General features: G+C 42.0%; 1 protein-coding gene and 1 non-coding gene across 5 annotated transcripts in view; one reads left to right on the top strand and one right to left on the bottom strand.

Moving 5' to 3' along the window:
• The window catches only part of sema3h (sema domain, immunoglobulin domain (Ig), short basic domain, secreted, (semaphorin) 3H), a 55,741-nt gene that overhangs the window by 34,202 nt on the left and 1,390 nt on the right, over nt 1-20,149 (bottom strand). For 2 of the 4 annotated variants that reach the window (XM_087834153.1, XM_087834154.1), the window contains exons 3-4: nt 19,151-19,198; nt 17,348-17,516 (exon numbers count right to left, since the gene is read on the bottom strand). In XM_087834153.1, the coding sequence (XP_087690279.1) occupies nt 17,348-17,459 (112 nt within the window). In that variant the 5' untranslated portion in view covers nt 17,460-17,516; nt 19,151-19,198. Of the gene's footprint in view, nt 1-17,347; nt 17,817-19,150; nt 19,199-20,149 lie in introns of those variants that run through there. The other 2 variants (XM_087834155.1, XM_087834152.1) reach the window with 1 other exon arrangement.
• trnar-ccu (transfer RNA arginine (anticodon CCU)) lies at nt 13,953-14,025 on the top strand. The gene has a single exon. It is a non-coding gene; the product is annotated as a tRNA-Arg (tRNA).

Below are 20,149 nucleotides of genomic sequence, written 5' to 3' on the forward strand. Positions count from 1 at the left end.
AGTCCTCTACAGGTATTCTGAGCAGCTTTCAGATCAACCTTTGGTACACAAACCAGGGAAATTACATATTTAGCCTGATCTGGAAATGCCTGTGCATTTCCCAGAAGGGGCCAAACAATGTGGCTGGGTGATGTCTATGCTATTTGGCCCAGCCTATACCTACCCACTGGGGTTCACAATGCCAGTACTGACAGAAACACTTGGAAACACAGATTAACTGTATAATACCCTAAAACCAGCATAAATCAAATCATTTGCAATAAAACAGATAGCAAACTGTTGAGCACAGAAGGTGAAATTCCTTAAGAATGAGAGCCCCAGTGTTGCATAGAGGAAGCATTCTGTAGGGCTGACTGTAAGTGGGCGGCTCAGTTAAGGTGCCTTAAATGCTAACATTCATGCAATACAGCTGCTACTTATACTGAACATTGCAGCTCCCATAGATGTGGGTTTTTCTCACTGCTGTTAAGCAGGCTTTGGAAAAGTCTTCAGAAGCATACATGTGCAGTCTGAAGTTCCTGTTCAACCATTTCTTGATGTGTTTTTAACTGCTAACAGGCAACAAAGAGTGTGCAAGTCCATCACGCTCAAGTAATTTTACAGAAACTCGAATCAGATCTATTTGGGCCATGTCCAAATTCATCAAAATGGATAACACGGCGGAATGACAGGTTCCCACAACTGTGTCCAATTAAGAAGTGTCCTGCTGTTAGCCCGTGTGACTTTTGTTCCCAGTTGGCGTGTACAGTCAACTGTCGACTTTCTTGACATATTCAAGCAAGCAAATATTTGTTCCCTTTTTGGAACGGCGACTATTAACGGAGCTGATCAGCAAAGGATTGCACACATTTGACCTTCACTGCTATCGTGCCAGGAAAAAGTCTAAGCTCCCCAAAAAAGATCAAACTACAGTTTGTCAAAACCAGGTCTGCTGGAAGATTTTGGTCTGAATAGATGAATCTAAGATTATCGGGCCACAGAATCAGCAGACGTTTTTTAAACAAACATCGCACACAAATTGTAAAGTGTGTTAGAGGGGAAATATTTTTGGGATGCTTCACCGCCACCGGGACTTGACAGCTTGCAGTCATTAATTCAGCTGTGATAACAGGATAGAATCAATCAAAATCAGGCCTTTCAATAGAATAGGAGCACAAGCCGATCGACCCTAAAGGTTTATGGAATGGCCTCTTCAAAGCCCAGATTTGAATCATACTGACATTTTGTGGGAGGATTTAAATCCAAATTGAAAAAGCTACTTGCAGCTGAAGGAATTCTGACATCAGAGTTATGCGAAACGCCACACAAGAAGTAAGCAGAAAATGCTAGCCTTTGAATCCAAAGAGTAGCACATGAGAACCCTCCAGAATACTCCAGTTGTTAATATATTTGTTGTACAAATTACTAAAAAACAGACGGCCTTGAGGTGTTCTTTCCAAATATATTTTCTATAAGTGCATCTGGCTGTTGGACAAAGAAATAAAATGTTTTTGCATAAAAAGGTATTTGTTGTAATGTTGTGTTCACTGTGTTACCACCTGAGACTTGTGACGTTCAAAGTGCAGTGAAACCCTGAAATAAAAGTGAAAGGGTAAAACAGCAAAGGTGAATGAAGTCAGAAGAAAGGAAGAGGGAGGGGAGACGGGAGAAGAGCGACAGCGAGGAGGGAAGATGAGAAAAATGACACGGCAAAGTGACAGCAAGATGAAAACGGTCTGATGGGTGGAGACAGTTCGGAGATGAAAATGAGAAAAATGTCAAAACACAACACGATGACAGACAGCTGAGAAAAGGAGGGGGCGGGATGAGAGAGGCAAAAGGGCAGGGACAGAAATTCTGGTCTGAGAAATTAACAAATACTGATGGGTAATGATGACGAGGACGGTTGATGAGAGCAGTTGAAAAGTGTGCCTGTAAAAATAATACTGCAATGATGTGGCGGGGCAAATGATGGACGTATGGAAGGATTGAGGAAGAAGTGGAATCAGGGGAGAAAGCAGGACTGGGTGGGGGGAGAGAGTAGCCGTAAGCGTGACAGAAAACTATGCAATAAAAAAGTGAAAAATGATGGATAAATAAGTAGATAGAAGGGGAGAACGGCAAAAAGGCAAGATGGGAAACGGCAACACTGCTATGATGACAAGATGAAAAATGGTGATTGGATGGATGACAGGTGGGGGAAAGAGCAGGGAAGACAGTGACTGTGGGAGAAAAGAGGAAAACAATGGCAAGAAGGATGAAAAATACAGACAAGAGAAAAAGGCAAAGAACAGGTGATGAGGAAAAATGGAAGGAGGAGGAGGAGGTGACAGAAGGAATGCAAGAAAAATGCTGAAGACAGAAATGAGAGGAAGCACAACATGCTGACAGTCAGGCAAAAAAACACAAGAGATGGATGAGCAGAAAGGAAATTAGGGTAGAAAAAGAGAAGAAGACATGACTCAATGGAAATGGGAAGATAATGCGAAGCAGAGAGTGAGCTGCAGTAGGAGAGGAATGGCCTTGCACACTAAAGGTAGATAGCAGAAACTTATACTCGAGCTCAGTGTGAAATCTCCCCGGGTACTTTGTTAATATTCAGCAAACGGTCAGAGAGGTAAATTGTTTTGCTTCACACTGATCTGAGCTTCATTAATCCCAGAAGGAGCATCAGAAACACAAAGAGTGCAACACAATCGGGACTTTTACTTTGGTGTGCTCAAAGTGTTTGACGTAGTTGCTGCTGACAAAAGATGCAGACGAAAGTCCTTACAAAGCCTTGACCAAGGTTATAGTAATAGCTGACTCCCACCTAACCCACCACCTCCATCATAACAACAGATTACAATTCAATTCAATTCAGTTTTATCTATAAAGTTCCAATTCACAACAACAGTCTCCTCATGGTGCTTCATAGTTTTTATAACTAAAATTGACTAAAATCAGACAAACCCCTATGAGCAAGCCCTTGGCAAGTGCGAGAAGGAAAAACTTTTAACAGGAAGAAACCTCCGGCAGTCCAGGCTCAGGGAGACAAAACAGCAAGTGCATCATGGGAAGCCATCAGCAGCCCAGCCCAGTTACAGCGTAACTAACAGAGGATTTCAGGGTCATCTGATCCAATCCTTACTCTATGCTTTATCAAAAAGGAACGTTTTAAGAATAATCTTAAAGTAGAGTGGGTGTAAACTGGGAGCTGGTTCCACAGTGGAAGGGCCTGAAAGCTGAAGGTTCTGTGAAACATTGAAATGATTCGTGCAAATTATGCAAAAAAAAAAAAAGAAAGAAAGAGAAGAAAATCTGTTGTAATCAGTGCTAATGAAAACATGCCCCTATTTTTTATACCACTCCATTCATCACTGCCATTCTGTTTTTATTCACTGGGCAAACAGTGAAGTGTTTTCCCCTTAATCAGCAAATGAATGGTGAGTACTGCACTGCCATCAGCTTCGATTGACTTGAATTCTTCTACTGCTATTTGTCTTCTATCACAACTGACAATGATAATGACAATAGAACTGAGTAGCTCTACCCAAAAATAGCGTGCAACATTCATCAAAACACCAGAATGGAAAGATGCACATCTTGGAGAAGCTTTGCGGCACTTTCAAGTGGGGCTGTGTTTACATTTAAATGTGCTGTTCGTGATGGCCCTCATTTCTTGATGCATGCTCAATAAGCCAGTTGATCATCAACTTTCTGGGATTGGCACTCGTTAATTTTCAGCTTATAGTCTCTTTTCTTTACACATTCCTAAAAGAGCTACTTTGGGCTGCTTCCTTATTCACGAGGGGTCGCCACAGTGGGTAGCGCTGCATGTTTGATTTGGCAGATTTTTCACGCCGGATGCACTTCCTGATGCAACCCCGAAGGGATTTGTGTCTCCAACCCTACCAAATTTCAAAATAATAATGATAAGAAGACATTCACTGTTTTTTAAAAGGGGTCTATTTATGTTGAATATTGAATTTGAAGCATGCGTACTCAACTTCACAGCTTATATTTAACAGAATGGTGTTTCTTCTTCAAGGCAATCAAAGCCTGGTGGATTTCATGCCTTGCTCGGCCTATTCAAGCATCCAGCACTTCATTTGAATTACAGCGTGTGCGCCACAAGAGCAGCATGACCTTGCTTAATTCAATATGAAGGGGGGGGGGGGGGGGGGGATAAAAAAAACTCAGCCTAATTGAATATGAAACCACCTCTGCAGTAAAAAATACCAGCACCATTCAGCGTCACAAGATCCTATTGGTTAAGACAGGTTGAAAAGTACAGCTCATAGCTTGGAGTTCATTAAATCAGCATTATAACAAGGAGGATGACACTCCAAGATGGGAACTGAGAGTGGATGTACCAGAACACACATGCACGCGCGCGCACACACACACACACGTATATGATTGTGTGTGTGCAAAGATGGAAAGTGGGTGCAGTGGGTGAGTCAGCAGCACATGTTTAATGCTGAAACAAATTTAGATCTTTGCATCCACACAAACACGTACTAACCCATTCGCTCAGTTTGGTTACAACTCTGTCTTTACCCTGCACATCCACCCACCCACATACACACACGCATACACACACACACCCAGGAAAACTTTGCACCATTCAGACATCAACCATCTTGACCTCACCACGATGAATGGCTCTTATTCAATATGGAGAAAAAAAACACATTCTTTCTCCACCATACACACACACACACACCTACACACACACACACATGCACACACACACGCACACCCTTGACTCAGTCATGAAGCACCAGCTGCACCCACCCCACCCTTACTCATGGGACAGTTGCCTTGGTAACGGCAACCATGCCGACATAATTTCAAAGCTGGGGGGGTTGGGTCTGTGTTGCGTTGAGGGGTGTCTCTTGGACTCTACACCCCCCTACCTCCCAGGTCTCTTATACACACACACACACACACAGATGAATAATCTGGTCCACACCTCTCATCAACACTTTGGCTAAAACACACAGCGAAGTCTGGAATGATGGAGTGTTGTTCCAAGACATCCAGCCATTTAGGTAATGGGAGGGCAAACAAACACAGACAAGCTTTCATGCATACCACTGACCACATGCATTTACAGATATTTCACAATGCAGCAAGCATCATCTGTGACCCTGTCCGCCTGCTTGTCTGCCCCTGACAACATTCAGCAGGATGTTTACACACAGACACCCACCATCACCAGAATCTCTGGCCATTATCAGCAAAGCGCGGTGATGGAAAGTCAACCAATTTCACCTCACACCCCCATAAAGCTCCAGAATGGAGGCGTCTGAAAAGTCGCAGTCAGAGCGCAAGAGAAAAGACCAAAGTTTTGTCCGTGGCAGTTTGTGAAGAGTTTATCGACCCAGATGCAATACGCTTTTTCGAGACAGCTGTCTTTTCAGAAACTCGGAATTACAATTGATTTCTTTCTTCTTTTGTTGTTGTTGTTGTTGTTAAACGGATTCTCTGCTCCCTTCAAATCAAACTGAAAGCTGGAAAAACCATCTGATACCAAGATAGGGAGTTGTCATGTGGCACACAAAGACAAGCAAGGTGAGAAATACATCAGATGTGGATAGCAGGGCGTAAAGTAGAGAGTGAAGGTAATTACTGTTTTCTCCCTCTCTTTAACCTTTCTTTGTAGTGACCTTTCATAATAAAAGACTTACTTACTCTTCGACCACGTTGTACTATTCTCACCAGTCTACCAAGCAAACCATTGATCACAGAAATCTGATGGATTGTAGTAGTTATGGCACTATAGCGGGACAGATGTGCTAAAAACTGCATTACTTCCTCAACCCTGCATACACCTGTATAGTGTTATCAAAAGCTGTCCCACTGAAGTGACGTGAGTCTTAAAGAGACAAGACAAAGCAGAGTTAATTAAAAGTGTAACTCTAATATATTAAAACGGAACCAACTACTTCTGATCCATCAAAGCACTACAATCTGCTCTTTTGTCACACACTCAAACACACACAAATGCACACTTGCCAGTGCAAGCTCTTGCAGAGTTCAACCACTCTTATCAGCATCAAACTGACAGGGAGGTCAATGAGGGTCGTGACCTCTGATCGAAGCCAATTGGCCTCTGACTCCTGTCACTTGGAATCAAAGACGGAAAAGGTTAAGATGTAAAAGAACAGACACGCTAAGACATAAGCCTACAGGTCAGTCCAGACGCACATACACAGACACACACACAGATTTTGTCTCTGCATGAATGGTTCTTTTATATTAGTGCAACAATCTGCCTGTCCTTATTCGCCTTCTGTAAGTGTTATTATTTACATACTATTCATTTTGAGGGTCTGTGTGTGTGTTTCTATGTGTGAGTGGCTGGATATTTTTGTCCATGGTGAACATTAGATTAAAGGCTGCTGGTCATGGGAGCTCTGATGGACCTTGATATGATTAGAGCAAATGTGCGGCGTGTGATCCGGCTCAGAACATTCCTGCATTGCACATATCTGACTCGCATGCACGCGCACATCATATGCACGCACAAAACATTGCATATTATGATCAAACGAACGTGATTTTTTTGCTGATCAAGCTGGTTTCAAATCCAATTTAGCTCGATGGTGTTTGTTTAAGACGTTTAAGGCAGAAAATGTTTAGTATGTTTGTCATTCTCTCTGTTTTACAAGCCCTGACGCAGCAAACTATGCTAATCATAGGCTCTGTATGCATTATGTCATTTGCTACATAATTCACAGACGACATTCATATGACACTAAATAGAGACTTCGAAATGAGTTCTAATTTACTTTCTATAAATAACTTGGCTATAGATGTCAGGACTACACTATAGGGATTGATTCAGACACAGTGCAGTGACTGGTCTGCACTCTGCAGCAGAGGTAACCTGCTGTGTACGTGTGCAGCTTACAGCAAAGAATGAAAAATCACTGAAAGTGTAAAACTTAAGTTTTCATGACACCTCCTCTTACAGAGGCTGGTTACTGGTACTAGTTACAGCCTGTCAGGAGCTCTGTTTGGAGCTAATTTTCTTGTGCAGAGAGTATTTGTCTTGGCATCTGTCTTCTGGAAGTACCTTTCATAACAAATTTAGTAGATGGTCAGAAGCGCTGCTTGTTACATGAGAAGAAAAAAAGGCATAACTTCAAAACTGAACAGATAAGTGGCCCGTAGAGATTTCTGTGTGGGTTTATCCATCCACTTTGGCGTTCCACCCCAACAATCACATCAGGAGCAGGAGGAAGAACAGAAGTGAAACATGGATAAAAAAAGAAAATGCAGTTCCTCAAATGGTCACTTAAGGCTGGCTCCAAAAGGAAGTCATTTGTATGCCAGGGAATACAAAAGACATTTGTATTCTACAGTATGAGAGTTATTTGGTACTAAGTATTTTGTACTGTACAGCACTTTGGTCAACGTTGCTGTTGTAATTAAATGTGCTATATAAATAAAACAAACTTGAACTAATTCCCCATATGCCCACACATTGTAATGCCAAACTTCAGAACTGAAATAAATTGCTGGAATTTACAGCCTGGTACAGAAAAACAACAACAACATCTATACTCTATACTATAGACAATATTTCAATTCATGACAACTTTAAGAGCTCATTTTGACTCCAGGTGGATTTCCTGTCTGCTAGGCCTCACCTCCACTAATGTGAGTCAGTGAAGTGCGCCTCTGAACTATTTTATGGCTTCTTATGAAGTTTGGTGGTTTGATCCTTGGATACTTCAGTCTCCATGCCAAATAACCTTGGGCAAGATACTGAACCCTGAGTTGCTCCTAATTCATTCATCAGAGTGTGAGTGTTAGAAAGTACAAAAGTCTCTTAACACTAATTACCGCTTATGTGTGTAACACTCCTACTATTTATGGAGGCAGCTTGCTAACCAAATTTGCTGGTGCCCGATGATAACTTAGCTCTCTGATCTAAATATGGGTCACTGCTGCCTCCAAAGAGACTAAGATGCAGTGCTAAAACCAAGTCTTCAGAAGGGCCTGGCCCACAAACCGATGGGTGACATCATGTTTTGTACTTCCATTTTTTTCTTTCTTTTTTTTTTTTTTTTTACATATTCTCTGCAGTTCTAACTTTATGACTTATTTTGTTTGATGTTTGAGATTTCCTCTTATGGATGTGACTTATGGATGGATGGCTCTGAGCTCAGGTGGACTGTCAAGGTGAGGCTGGCAGCCAAGGTGCAGGGATGACACTGAGAAGCATCAATTTGACACACAGTACAGCGAATGCCAGCAGAGCTTTTCCATGCCAGCATCAGAGGAACACATCATGAGTACGTGACTATGCGCACCGCTGGACAGGTGAGCTGATTTCATTAGCGAGCAGGAGGTTTCAAGAACGGAAACTTTCCCTGCTGAGTGAGTGAACTTGCAAGCTATTTCAAGAAGAACAGAACAGGTCTGTAACTCTTTCAAAAGTTGGTACTGACATGTTTGAAAAGTGAGTGGCAGACAAGAGAAAATTGAAAGAAAAAGATGATGAAAGAATCAAGTTGCTATTTCAATCGTTATCTCACTCCCGGGAGTCCAGCTTTGTTATTTTCCTGGTGTCTTATTGCAATCTCTTCCACATCCAGACACTCCACTTATAGCTGCATGCACACACAAGTGACACTTATCATTAATCTATCCAATTATTAGCTCATGGCCTAAACCATTGTCCATTTATAAGCTGCATTCAGTGTGTGTGTGTGTAGTTTTGTGCGACTGCTTTTGTCTGTCTGTTCGTCTACCCGCTGAGCCCTGGGGAACTTTAGCTGTCTGGTGCGGCGTTCCCAGGGGGAGGACTTTGTTAGCTGCGCCATCGGGGAGGGGGTAGTCTTGGTGGGGGCGAGGAAACGGGGGCACATTTCCTGTGGAAATGGGGTTATCACTTCACCAATTACTGGTGCAATTACAGTGGGAGGCCTGCAGAAGCCTGGGAACAAAGCCCATAGGCACACAGATGGGCACTCGATGTGGGGACACGCACAAGCAGTATGTGCGCACACAAAATCTTTTCTAGCTCGCAATAAAATCTAATTGTCTCCTTGTTTTTTCTCCCTTCCATGCCAAGTTCTTGCTACTTTACATCTCTCACAAAGCCCCACTGTGTTACAGAGGGTGATCGCGCCGCCTTAAGCTCCCGCTGAGTGTCAGAATCCACAATGAGCAATAATGATGAATGAAACTCTGACGTCCGACGTGAGGCGTCCCAGATGCCGAATTAATCGTCTGCAAAATAACACGCAGTACACAACATGAATCTGGAATGCCGAGCACTGTTCAACCAGACTGCACATAGACTCGGCTGACATTCAGTAATCACACCTTTGTCTTTTTTTAAATCCTTTTTTAATAAGAGTATCGTGTCCTTTGAGGGGTAAATACTCCCTTTTTAATTTTTCTTACTGTTCCGCACAGGCTCAACTCTTCTCTCACATCGAAACATATGCGCCCACACACATACACGCATACATACCAGAGCGGAATCATAGCCAAACACACAGACACACACTATATCTGGACTGTGTCACCAAGAGACCAGACCCACGTGGACAGCTTGATCTTTGACCCTAGAGGGAACGATTATTCATCATCATCATCACCAGACTGTTCATTTAGGTTGCTGTGCCGCTACACGCACACACTGGAGTCCATCCGCTGTTTACTTTTACTCTAATTAGTTTTTTAAAATTCTAATTAATGTAAATGAAGGATCACTGAGAACTCATTGTTTTCGTCTTTCGCTTCATATTCTCACAGTTATACACAGCCTAGGGTGGGGAGCTGCCCAGTGCAGACCAATGTTCTGGGTTAACTCATTTGCTAATGGCGACAAAAACAAATGTTTTGCATTGGACAGCTGAAGTTTGTCTATTTTCCCACCCTGAGCTTCACAATCTGAAACACAAAGAACCTTAAAAGACATTTAGGACTGCTGAAGTTAATGCTTAGCTCCTGATTACAAAAACAGTTTTGTAATCCATTAATAGTGAAAACGTATAGATTATAAGCTATTTGGAGCAAATGGACAAAAGTCCAAAAGGCATGTGATAATTTTTTTTCCTCCTTCAGATTCAGTTGAGTCAGTGTGACATCTGTCTGTGATTCTGCTGACTCTGAGTCTTCAAGTTCATGACTCTGCAGTGGGCTCATCCAAAGAGGAAACAATTGCCCTTAGTGGCCTGGACTGGTGACAGAGTCTTAAATAAAATCACCACTGTGTTGTTTCATAGACTGTGAGGCAACACATCACTGCTGATGAGCTTGCTCTGCAGCACAATCGTCATCCACGCTGACCTGTTAATGTGAAAAATGGCTACTAGATGCGTAGCGTGCTTCGTGGATATTTTTTTAAATGGGCAGCCATGAAGACAAGTAGCTGTCCCCTGACGGTTATGGACAGCCGTGATGTCTACAGCGATTTACAGGCAACTTTGAGGGTCAAACTTGTGAAGACTCTCTACTCTAAAGCCAGCCCAGATGATCAAACGCATTATCTGTTACTCTGCATCCTCTTGCTTCTTAACAGGAAAAGGAAGTCTGACTTCCAACCTTTTGTGGCACATGTCTGATCTTTCCACTGCTGCTAAAACAGAGAGAATCTTATTCTAGTGGTTTCTGCTTCTTTTGCAGAGACATGGGAACGTCAGATCGGTAACATGAGAGGTTAAAGATCGGCTGTAGTCACAAACATTTTTAAAATACTCTCAGTGAACCTCGACCTTAGAAGTCCTTCACAGTCAGTCTAAGAACAACTGACTGAGGAAGCGTGGTCGACTGATTGTAGATGTCCTATGCTTTCGTTCAAAAGGTGAAAAATAATTAAAAATGACTGTTAATGAAAATGGGCATAGAACAGAAAGTAAAATCCAGACATAATCATAGACTATAGTCTCGATTACAGATGGATTTTAAGAGAGAAAACTTTAGTTTAAACACAAATATACATTTCCAGCCACTTCCTGTTAATATACCTCTGTATCCTCTACATTTACACTCATATCCTCCATCTCCAGCTTGGCCTAAACTACACCTAATGAGGTAAACTAACGGTCAGAGTAGATCTTAGCACTATTGATCCCATCTGCTTCTGGCTTGCAGCTGATGAAGACCTCAAGTGTGTTTTGTGGATTAAAATCCCACAATACCACAAAAATACTGCTAACGTGAAGGAAAGCTGTGAGAAATATACATCTGGACAAAGATGAAGACCAAAATCACAGAAAACAGCCCAATAAAACTTTTCCCCCTCCATTCATGACTCTGAAGCGTCAGCTCATTAAAAAAATATTGAGCTTCTTTTGTTGTTTGCGTCTTTACTGAGTTTCCCCCTGTCTGGCTTTCAGTACAAAGTAGAACAAAGTTAAACTCCCTAAACAACACCTGAATAATGGGAGTAAAAATTCAGTCTCACACTGCTTGAAAAGACTTGCTGACACACAGAAAGAACCACAGAGGAATGGTTGGAAACTCGGCTCTAGCTTATTGACAGCAGGTCAGATTGGAGCAAATTAATACTTGAGGGAAAATGAAGAAATATGAAGCTTGTGGATTTTTACTTAATGACTGGCTAAAGATAGCGCTCACATATTAACACCAGAAACCTCCGGAGGGTAAATTTACAGCATGTCCACTGTTGTCATGGGTTGCTGTTGCCAAAGCAAGGGTGTAATTAGACTCTATTCACCGTCTCTGTCCAGAAACAGGAGAAATCCCTCCACCTCAGAGTCCCTTAATCAGGGTTTTTTTTTAAGTCTTAGCAAGTACTTAAAGTTTAGTGTAGGTCTTCCAAATATTCTGGAGGAATCATTTTAAACAGCAGAGGAGGGTGAAGTCTTTTCAACCTCGGTAGCAGCTATACTTTTCAAATTAGTCTGCAAGCAGCTAGTAAATTAAGGTCTTCTTCCAGAGAAAAGGCAGTCTTAGTTGAGTCTTTTATGAAGCGTGGGATGAGCAAACAGCTGCCGTTTGACTTCAGCAGTGACAGGCAACGACTGCGCCACCATTGGGGCCTGGTACCATTAAAATTAATAACAGAGACTATCCGGATTCTGTGCCAGATACCCATCCCAGTGAAATCCAAGTCTCAGCAACATCCTCAGCCCAGAGCCTGGAAAGCACTGGCCTAGATAGAAACAGATCTGAAAGAATAAATGAATAATGAAATATTTCTTGATTTTAATATCCCTCTGAAGGCTTTTGTGCTTTATTGGGACACGCGGAAAAGAGAAAGGTGAGGCTGGAGAGAGGGGACGAACTTGTGCACGCCAGTCAAGCGAACAAGGAACAAAATAGATTACTGTTCCTAACCTGGAATCTCAACACAGCAGTGAAATAAAAGTAAGCCGAGGTCGAGTGCTTACTTAATGGTAATCCATTAAGCTACAGATTAAGCTAATGAGCCTGAATAGCACTAAAATCTGGGAATCCAAATAAAATCCATGCTGAACTGTGAGGTGAGAACATCTAGTTTAAAACCAATAAACCGTCCTATCTTTTTGGAACAGCCTGCATTTTCTTTCTACAATCTCTCTCTATTCATTTAAGGCAAACAGTGGCCACATATGCTGACAGCTGCTGGTTTGTGTGTCTCACAGACAACACAGCTGCATAATAAATGTCCTTCTGCGTTATCAAAACCAGTCAGCTCGTGGATGGACGATGCCAGAGCTTTAACCGTCCTTAAATATCACAGAGATAAAAAAGAAACTATTTAAGGATTTATCTTAACTATAGCTTTTTCTGTAGCAACATTTTCTCTCTTAGAAAACCCAGATTGAGTCCCGCGGACAAGCGCATGAGCAAACATGCATCTGGACGTTGATGAACTAATCTACTGTGTATAATAACCACGCAATTTGCATTTTAATAGCATGCAATTTAAAACGACTCATTGCGTTCACATTACAATGTGGGCATTTGTCCAGAGAGAAACTGCAGGATGAGTAAAATGCCCGGATTACGCCCCATCACAAGGAATCAGCGGTTTAGAGGTGAGCCATCAAAGCCAGTGTCTCCATTCACACCAAGCAAACTCTGACTTCATTCCAATTCACTACAGAGACTGACTGCTATTAAATGTCTATGGCAAACCAATTGATGAAGTGAATGCCACATGAATAAAACATGACTCAGCCTCTGTGTGAGTTAATAGGTTCGAATTCACTTAGATAAGCCAGCCACAGCTCCTCTGAGGCTTTTATGAAGTTTTGCTGTGGTGATGTGGCGAGGATGATATTCTCATCCTCGCCACATCATCGTGATGCTTCCTTTAGTTTCAGAGTTGGAAGGGTGGTTGGTGCTGATGCAGCTGTAAGGGACTGATTTCTTCTTTAGGAACTTGTAATGATTGTGTTTTTGTACACATACACATTTGTGTAGCTGCGTTCGGGTATACAGCGTTACTGTGTGCGTGAAGTCTCACATGCTGCATCCAGAGTAATTATTTTATAGGGTCTTCATGCAGCAATCCACCAAACAGGTTTCACATAACACATTCCTAAGCAAAAGTGTGCGTCTGCATGTGTGTGGGGGACACAGATCGTATCTATAACTGCCATTTTCCCTCAAGACTTTTCCCTGCGCACTATCACTGACTGAATGGCCGGGATAATGGACTCATTATACATAAGTGTGTCTGTGTGTGTATTGGCGAGTGAATAACTGGGATCATTTAGCCATTAAGAGATAGGTGGGGGTTAGGAGGTAATCAAGCGTGTATTTAAGTATTTAAAGCTGTTTTGTTTGTTTTTTTTAATTCTGAGACACACACAAAGCTGTTTGGTCAGTTATATTTCTCAGTAAAAGGTAAAAGGACCTTTGTCATATATATATATATATCGCTGCAGTTTTCAGAGATACTACAGGATACTACATGCCTCCAAACCGAGTGACCGAGAATTCAAGTCACATCTGTTGTGGTTGATAGCAAAATTGATAACACAACCTGTCTCCACATAGACACCCAGCCAGCCCCAGTGGCCTAATGGATAAGGCACTGGCCTCCTAAGCCAGGGATTGTGGGTTCGAGTCCCATCTGGGGTGAATGTGGTGTTTTTTAAAGTAGCTCAGACAAGGCTTGTGGTTGTAGTTTAAAAAAAAAAAGAACAAAGTAACATTCGCTGTCAGTTGGAAATAATTATCTCACATGCTCTATCCACCACAATCTCCTCCTACACTGCCTTGGCCAACTTTATAATAACTAACATCTTTTCTTGCTGCTGTAAAATTATTACAGTGACTTTTTGGGGCATTTGCTGAATGAACCAATACAGTTTTTTTCTTGAAATCTAAGAAAACACCCATCAACTTATCCAGTCATTATTCTAGACACAGACTCGGGATTGTGAAAAGAAGGCATGACTGACAGCAGAGGAAGCATGCTAGTTCAATGATCCAGGGGTCATTAAGGCTAGTGAGCGTTAGCATTGTTGTTTTACTACGTCACTGCTTTTGTCCCATGGTCCCAATGTTGTACGCCCTTTTACATTCTGCACTGTCTCATCAGCAGTGCTGCTACTGAGGCACCAACCCAGTGGATACAATTTTTTTGTTTTTGTTTTGTTTTTGTCTCCTGTACCTTTTCCCTCAGTTGTCTATTTTCCTTCTATTACTTCATCATCAATTTACTGCTGCTGTACCACTCACTTAAGTCTGAGAGATGCTTTTGGTTTCTGCTTCAAAGCTCTTTGTAGTAGCCAATTTTCTCCAGTGATAGGGTGAAATACTTCACTGTACTGTTTTTTCTCTTTTAGTTAATCATCTGCTGTGCATCCCAAAGGAAAAGGAAAAGCTAAATGTACAGTGTCTCTAAGCGGCCAAAAAATATTTCGAGTAATTACAGCAATTCCATGACAAAAAAAAAAAACTCCTCCCTGTGTCTGAGGAAAACCTCTGTGGTGATGAGAAGGGAAACGACCACAGTATAGAGCTCCCACAGAGAGGCAGAAAGAGCGTGCACGCGCACACACAAACAAAAACAAATGTGTACAACAGCATGATGGTGGGCACCACAGTAAACACATCATACTTTTCTTTTTGTTCTCTTTCCAGAGACGAGCATATTGACCGCTGTAGATAGGAAACACACATACAGACACATATATACATACGCACACGCACACCTACACCGCTGCTGTTCAAAGATGCGAGGATTCGTCTCAACATAATACACAACAAAAAGTAAAATGGGCAGAGATCCTGGAAATGAAGCTGCTCTATTTAGGTACATATGCAGAAGCCTTTAAACACATGCACCAACACGCCAACACTCACACACTCCATATTCCTATCCAAGAATATACAGCCATATATATTCAAGGACATGCAGGCACCTATTGTAGCACAATCACTCAATCAAAGCTACTCCAGATTCCATTAGAGCCAAACTCCCCCCTGGGAGAATCGAAAAGGATTCCCCTTCTTCCTCTCTCTTTACTTTCTAGGTCACAATTGGTCGACTCCAGATTTAAAGTACGGACTCTACAGCATCTTTCGGCTTATGCAAGGATGTGTAATCAGCTGGTGTCGTAATCAACGGTGGCTCCGGTAAACATGATTAAAGGGAGTTGAGTTTACCTCGCTGTAACTAAAGGCCTCAAAAATCCTTTTCATTTGAAAGGGATTCGCCAGAGCCGCGAGGGCAAACGCTGAAATCCAAATCCTGTTTTAATTACAGGATTTTGCTTTCACAAAACTTTTGACCATCACGTTTGTGACCCCAAAACGGGTCAAAGTATTTAGTCCTGCCCTATTCAGTGGTGACAAGAGCATCTATAGCTACAGTGTTTGTTACGCACACATCGTCCTAGAGCCCCCTAGTTTCTTCAGCGAGGCAGACCCCACCCAACTGCTGCATCCACGAGGGTAAAGTAAACAGTAAAACTGGAGCAGCTGATGCAGAACAGCACCACCTTGTAGTAGTCAAAATCGACTCCGGTTCACCAACGCATCAGCCTGTAACAGCATAGTTCATGCAACATGCTGCACAGTGATACAAGTGCATGGAGAAAGAGGAGAAAAAGTGTAACGCACACAGAAGCACAATGCAGTTCTCCACCGACAAACAGCTGAAACTTCAAGTGGCTACAGCTGTCCTTTCCCTTTTTTTATAAGGAGGTTCTGTTATGTGTGTCCTTCCACCACTGCGTGGACCTCACTACAGCGGACAGATCGGCCCGGGGCCAAGAAATAATTAATTCACTGATGATCTGAATCTGGGATTTCTGCCATGGGATAATTATTTCTTTGTTAGCCATAACTGAAACTAACAGACAAGGACACATTTCCAAATCCTGGAGGAGGGGGCCAGGTGGGGTGACGGGAGGTTTGAGGTGCTGTCATGGAGAAGGTCTTTCGAGTTTGAAACTTCATTAACGAAGTGCTTCAAAGGGGCTGGCAAAAGATTTGAGCTTGACAGGAAATTAATCTCGAGCCGATAAAGTAGGCTTTGCACATGAATTCTCCATGCTTTCGTTATGCTTTAAAAAATCTTCTCGATTGATAAGGATAACACTGTAATTGGATATTTTTTCCGCTGACTGTCGTCTGCCAAAGAAGCAGTATGTACAGGTTTTCTCATAAAGCTGTTCATTACTCCGAGTAGAAACCAGAAGAAAGAAGAAGCAGCATGACTTTTTGTCTGGCAAAGTCACAGTTTAGCCAAGAGAAATCAGAGACAAACACTAAAATAATTACCCAAACTGCCGGCAGCAAACATCCTCCACACTATCCCACTTGATTGGCTGGTTCATCTTTACCTGCCGTGCCTTCTACAGTTACACTTGCACACTATTTTCTTGTGCAATAAGAGCTTATCTGAAATACTCTTATGAGTGCTGCATTTAAATCGGTTCTTTCGTTTTCTCTTTTCTTTCCCGGACTTTTGTTTTTTATGTCATTTGCCACGTCTGACATGTGGTTTTACAAAGACTCTTAACTTTCAAGAATATGCTGTTATTATTCAAAAGTGACAAAAGGACAAAAGCGCTACTTTTCACTTAAAGTGTCAGACCTCACAGTGAAAGGAGGAAGCAAGGTGGGGCTAAAGATACGGCTGTCACACTCTGAACCTGACTACTGGAGGATGATTGATTAAATACAGGTGGTTAGAGAGTTGGAGGATAATACAGGAAAGAAAAGGGCTGACGGAGACAGGTACATGAACAGAAAGGCTTTGTATAATTTATACATGAATTGCATAATAGTGTGTGGGCATTAATAGAAGGACAAAGAAAGAAAAGTGGGGAAAAAAACGTGAAGCGGTACATGATTCGAGCCACCTGCATGTACGTGTGGGGAACCAAGACTTGAAACACTAAAGGAAACATAAAGAGAAATGCTCAGAAATGGACGTGCTGCTTCTTACCAGGGTGTGTGAACTGCAGTCTGGGTTGAGATGCTCTCCACGCTCCTGTCAAGGTGGCACCGAGGTGGACTAGCAGGACCGCCACCACCAGCAAGTACATCCTTCTCCTCATCGCACACGGGGAGTCCAAGTCCGGCTTCAAATCTACTGAATTCTGGCAACTGACACACTAACTTAGTGTAGAACTCAGAGAAAGGGCTAACCTGCCTGCCAAAGTAAACTGTGAAGTCTCAGTCACAGTGATGTTCAAGTGTGTCAGGCTTAAGTCCAGATCCTTAAAATGATTCACAGTTTTTCACAGGAAGGTAAGAAGTAGCACTCACGCTCAAACTTTACCATCTTTGTGTCTGCGATGCTATCTGTGCACGCACGCGTCAGAGATGGAGGCAAAACGTACTCCAAGAAAATGAGTGAGTCGTCTCTCTGCTGCCTCCTCGCAGCCTGACAGCTCTCTACTGTTCTGTCTCTCGTCCCGGCTCCTCTCTACATGTGCTCGCTGTCTCCCTCCCTCCCTCCCTCTCTTTCTCTCTCTCCCTCTCTCTCTCAGGAAGGAGAAGAAAAATCCGAGATCTTTGTGGCCACACATATGCAGACGTGCTCGCCTATTCACTCCGCTCCGGAAAAACCTTGTTAAAGTGGAACTGAGACGGAGGAAATCAGCTTTCATCTTTTATTCACCATTCTCTTAGTCTCTCTACCGACCTCTCCGTATTGCGCTTACTCTCTCGCTCACTCTTTTTCTTTTCTTCTGATGGCTTTATACTTAGCAAAAAAAAATGTAAATAAGAAGAAGTGGCTGATAAAACATTATGGAAACTTTTTTTAAAAGCAACAGGTATAGACACATGTTTATTGTGTTAACCACTCAATGAAAATAGGTTTTGAGAATCGATTAAGAATAAATCGACTTTTTATGAGAGGCGAAAAAGGTTTTTAGCGTTTCTATGAACCGCAGGTTCCAGCCTCAGGACTGCGTTCAGGTGAGACCAACTCATGAAACACAATCAGGGGCCGAGCCAAGACGTGCACTAAAAGTAAATGAGTGAGATCTTACAATCACTTCCAAAACAACCCACACAAAACACCAAACTCTACCCCTCAGTCTCTTTCCTCATCCTCATTATTTTCTCTTTTTCCACTCCTAACCCAAATGCAATCATTACCGAGCCCGTCCCTTCTCTCCTGCTCTGTTATTTTCATTAGATACCGACTCACTGGAGTACAGCTGCGCCGGGCTGAATTTTTCACCAGCTCAAGTTCAATCACAGGCTAGTGGGGACGATTTATTCATTCTCCTGGATAAATAATGAATTTAGGTTACGTGCAAATGAACAAGTATATGCTCCCTCTGAGGATTTCTGCTTTGTAAATGATTTATTCTCCGAGCTTGTTTGTTATTGCATAATTAGTGCAGGTTTTTCTTTAAATATGACCCAGCGGTTTAATTATGTGATTAGATGTCCTCTGTCTTGGTGTTTACACAACCTCATAAAGCTTAGAGTTCGTGGAGGTCAAATCTGGTCAAACCCGCTCATTAATTAAGTTATTCAATTAGTGAAGGAGAAAAACTCTCTCTATCCATAGAGACTCCCCTTGTGATGACACAATGCACTACTAAAGTGACCTTGGGCAAGACGTCACTGCAAATGCATCTCTTGGTAATTAAGTGATTCTTTCGGGGTGTGGCCAAGGAAAATAAGCATAACTGAACCTCAGATATATTCATGTGCTGTTTTGTATCACTTAGAAACAATGCATGATTATTCCTGCAGTTACAGTACAGCCAGCAGTACTACTGCTTACCTCTCATTATAGCAGTGCCAGTCCTTTTTTCACCCATGCTGAGATCACCTGCAAGTAAAGCAGTGCATATAGTAGTGTTGCATTTATACAGTCATCATGTCCCACACTAACCGCCCGGGCTAGTTTTGTGTTTTAGACAAACAGGTAACGCAGGACAGAGAGATCCTATGCAATAGATATGAAGATGTTTTATGTTTGGACGTGTTGTATCACTTGTGTTTTGATAGTTAAAAAAAAATTGCATAGCACTTTATAATATTGCCCTCCAGATTTAGCATTAAATTACAAGGTCTTTTATTTGAATTTAGGTTATAATCATACCTTTAAAAAAAACTTAGCAGATATTACACTAGAATAAGGAGGTAACAACACAATTCTTTAGAAAGGATTCAAAAAACCTTTTTACTCTATGCACCTTTGGTAAGTGAGTAACTTTTACGTATTTTAGTGGAGAAACAAACACTCTTTCAATACTACAAGTGTTGCTATAGCCTTATCCTCAAAAGGCAAGGTTAAGTGTTATAAGTGACCCTAAAAGTAATGTAAGCATACAATATACGATGGGGAGGTTAAAACCACTCCATACTTCGGCCCACATGCCTAAAAAAGTCAGTTGTGCATGCAATGTAAAATGGGGAGGTTAAGCTTCTCCATTATGTCATCTGTACCCCTAAAACGTAGATGTACACCTGATGTAAGTAGGGAAGTATAAGCTGTTCCATAATATGGCCATACCCCTAAAAATAAAGCATATTTACAGGTTAAAAAGGGAAATAGAGTTCCTTTGAAATACCTGGAAGTTACTCACTACTTAAAATCACTTCATGTTTCTTCTTTCTGGTAAAAAACAGAATTGTTTCCCTCTTTCACTTTCACTGTACACTGTAGGTAAATAAAAATACAGCCCAATTTTGGGGGAAACCCCCACAGATATTATGTGTTTTTACCGTGGATTACTTTGATTAAGTGTTGGGGAAATGGAATTTCATGCTACAACTT

Source organism: Neolamprologus brichardi, chromosome 20 (assembly GCF_056152115.1).
Source record: "Neolamprologus brichardi isolate AB-2024 chromosome 20, ASM5615211v1, whole genome shotgun sequence".
Taxonomy (NCBI): Eukaryota; Metazoa; Chordata; class Actinopteri; order Cichliformes; family Cichlidae; genus Neolamprologus; species Neolamprologus brichardi.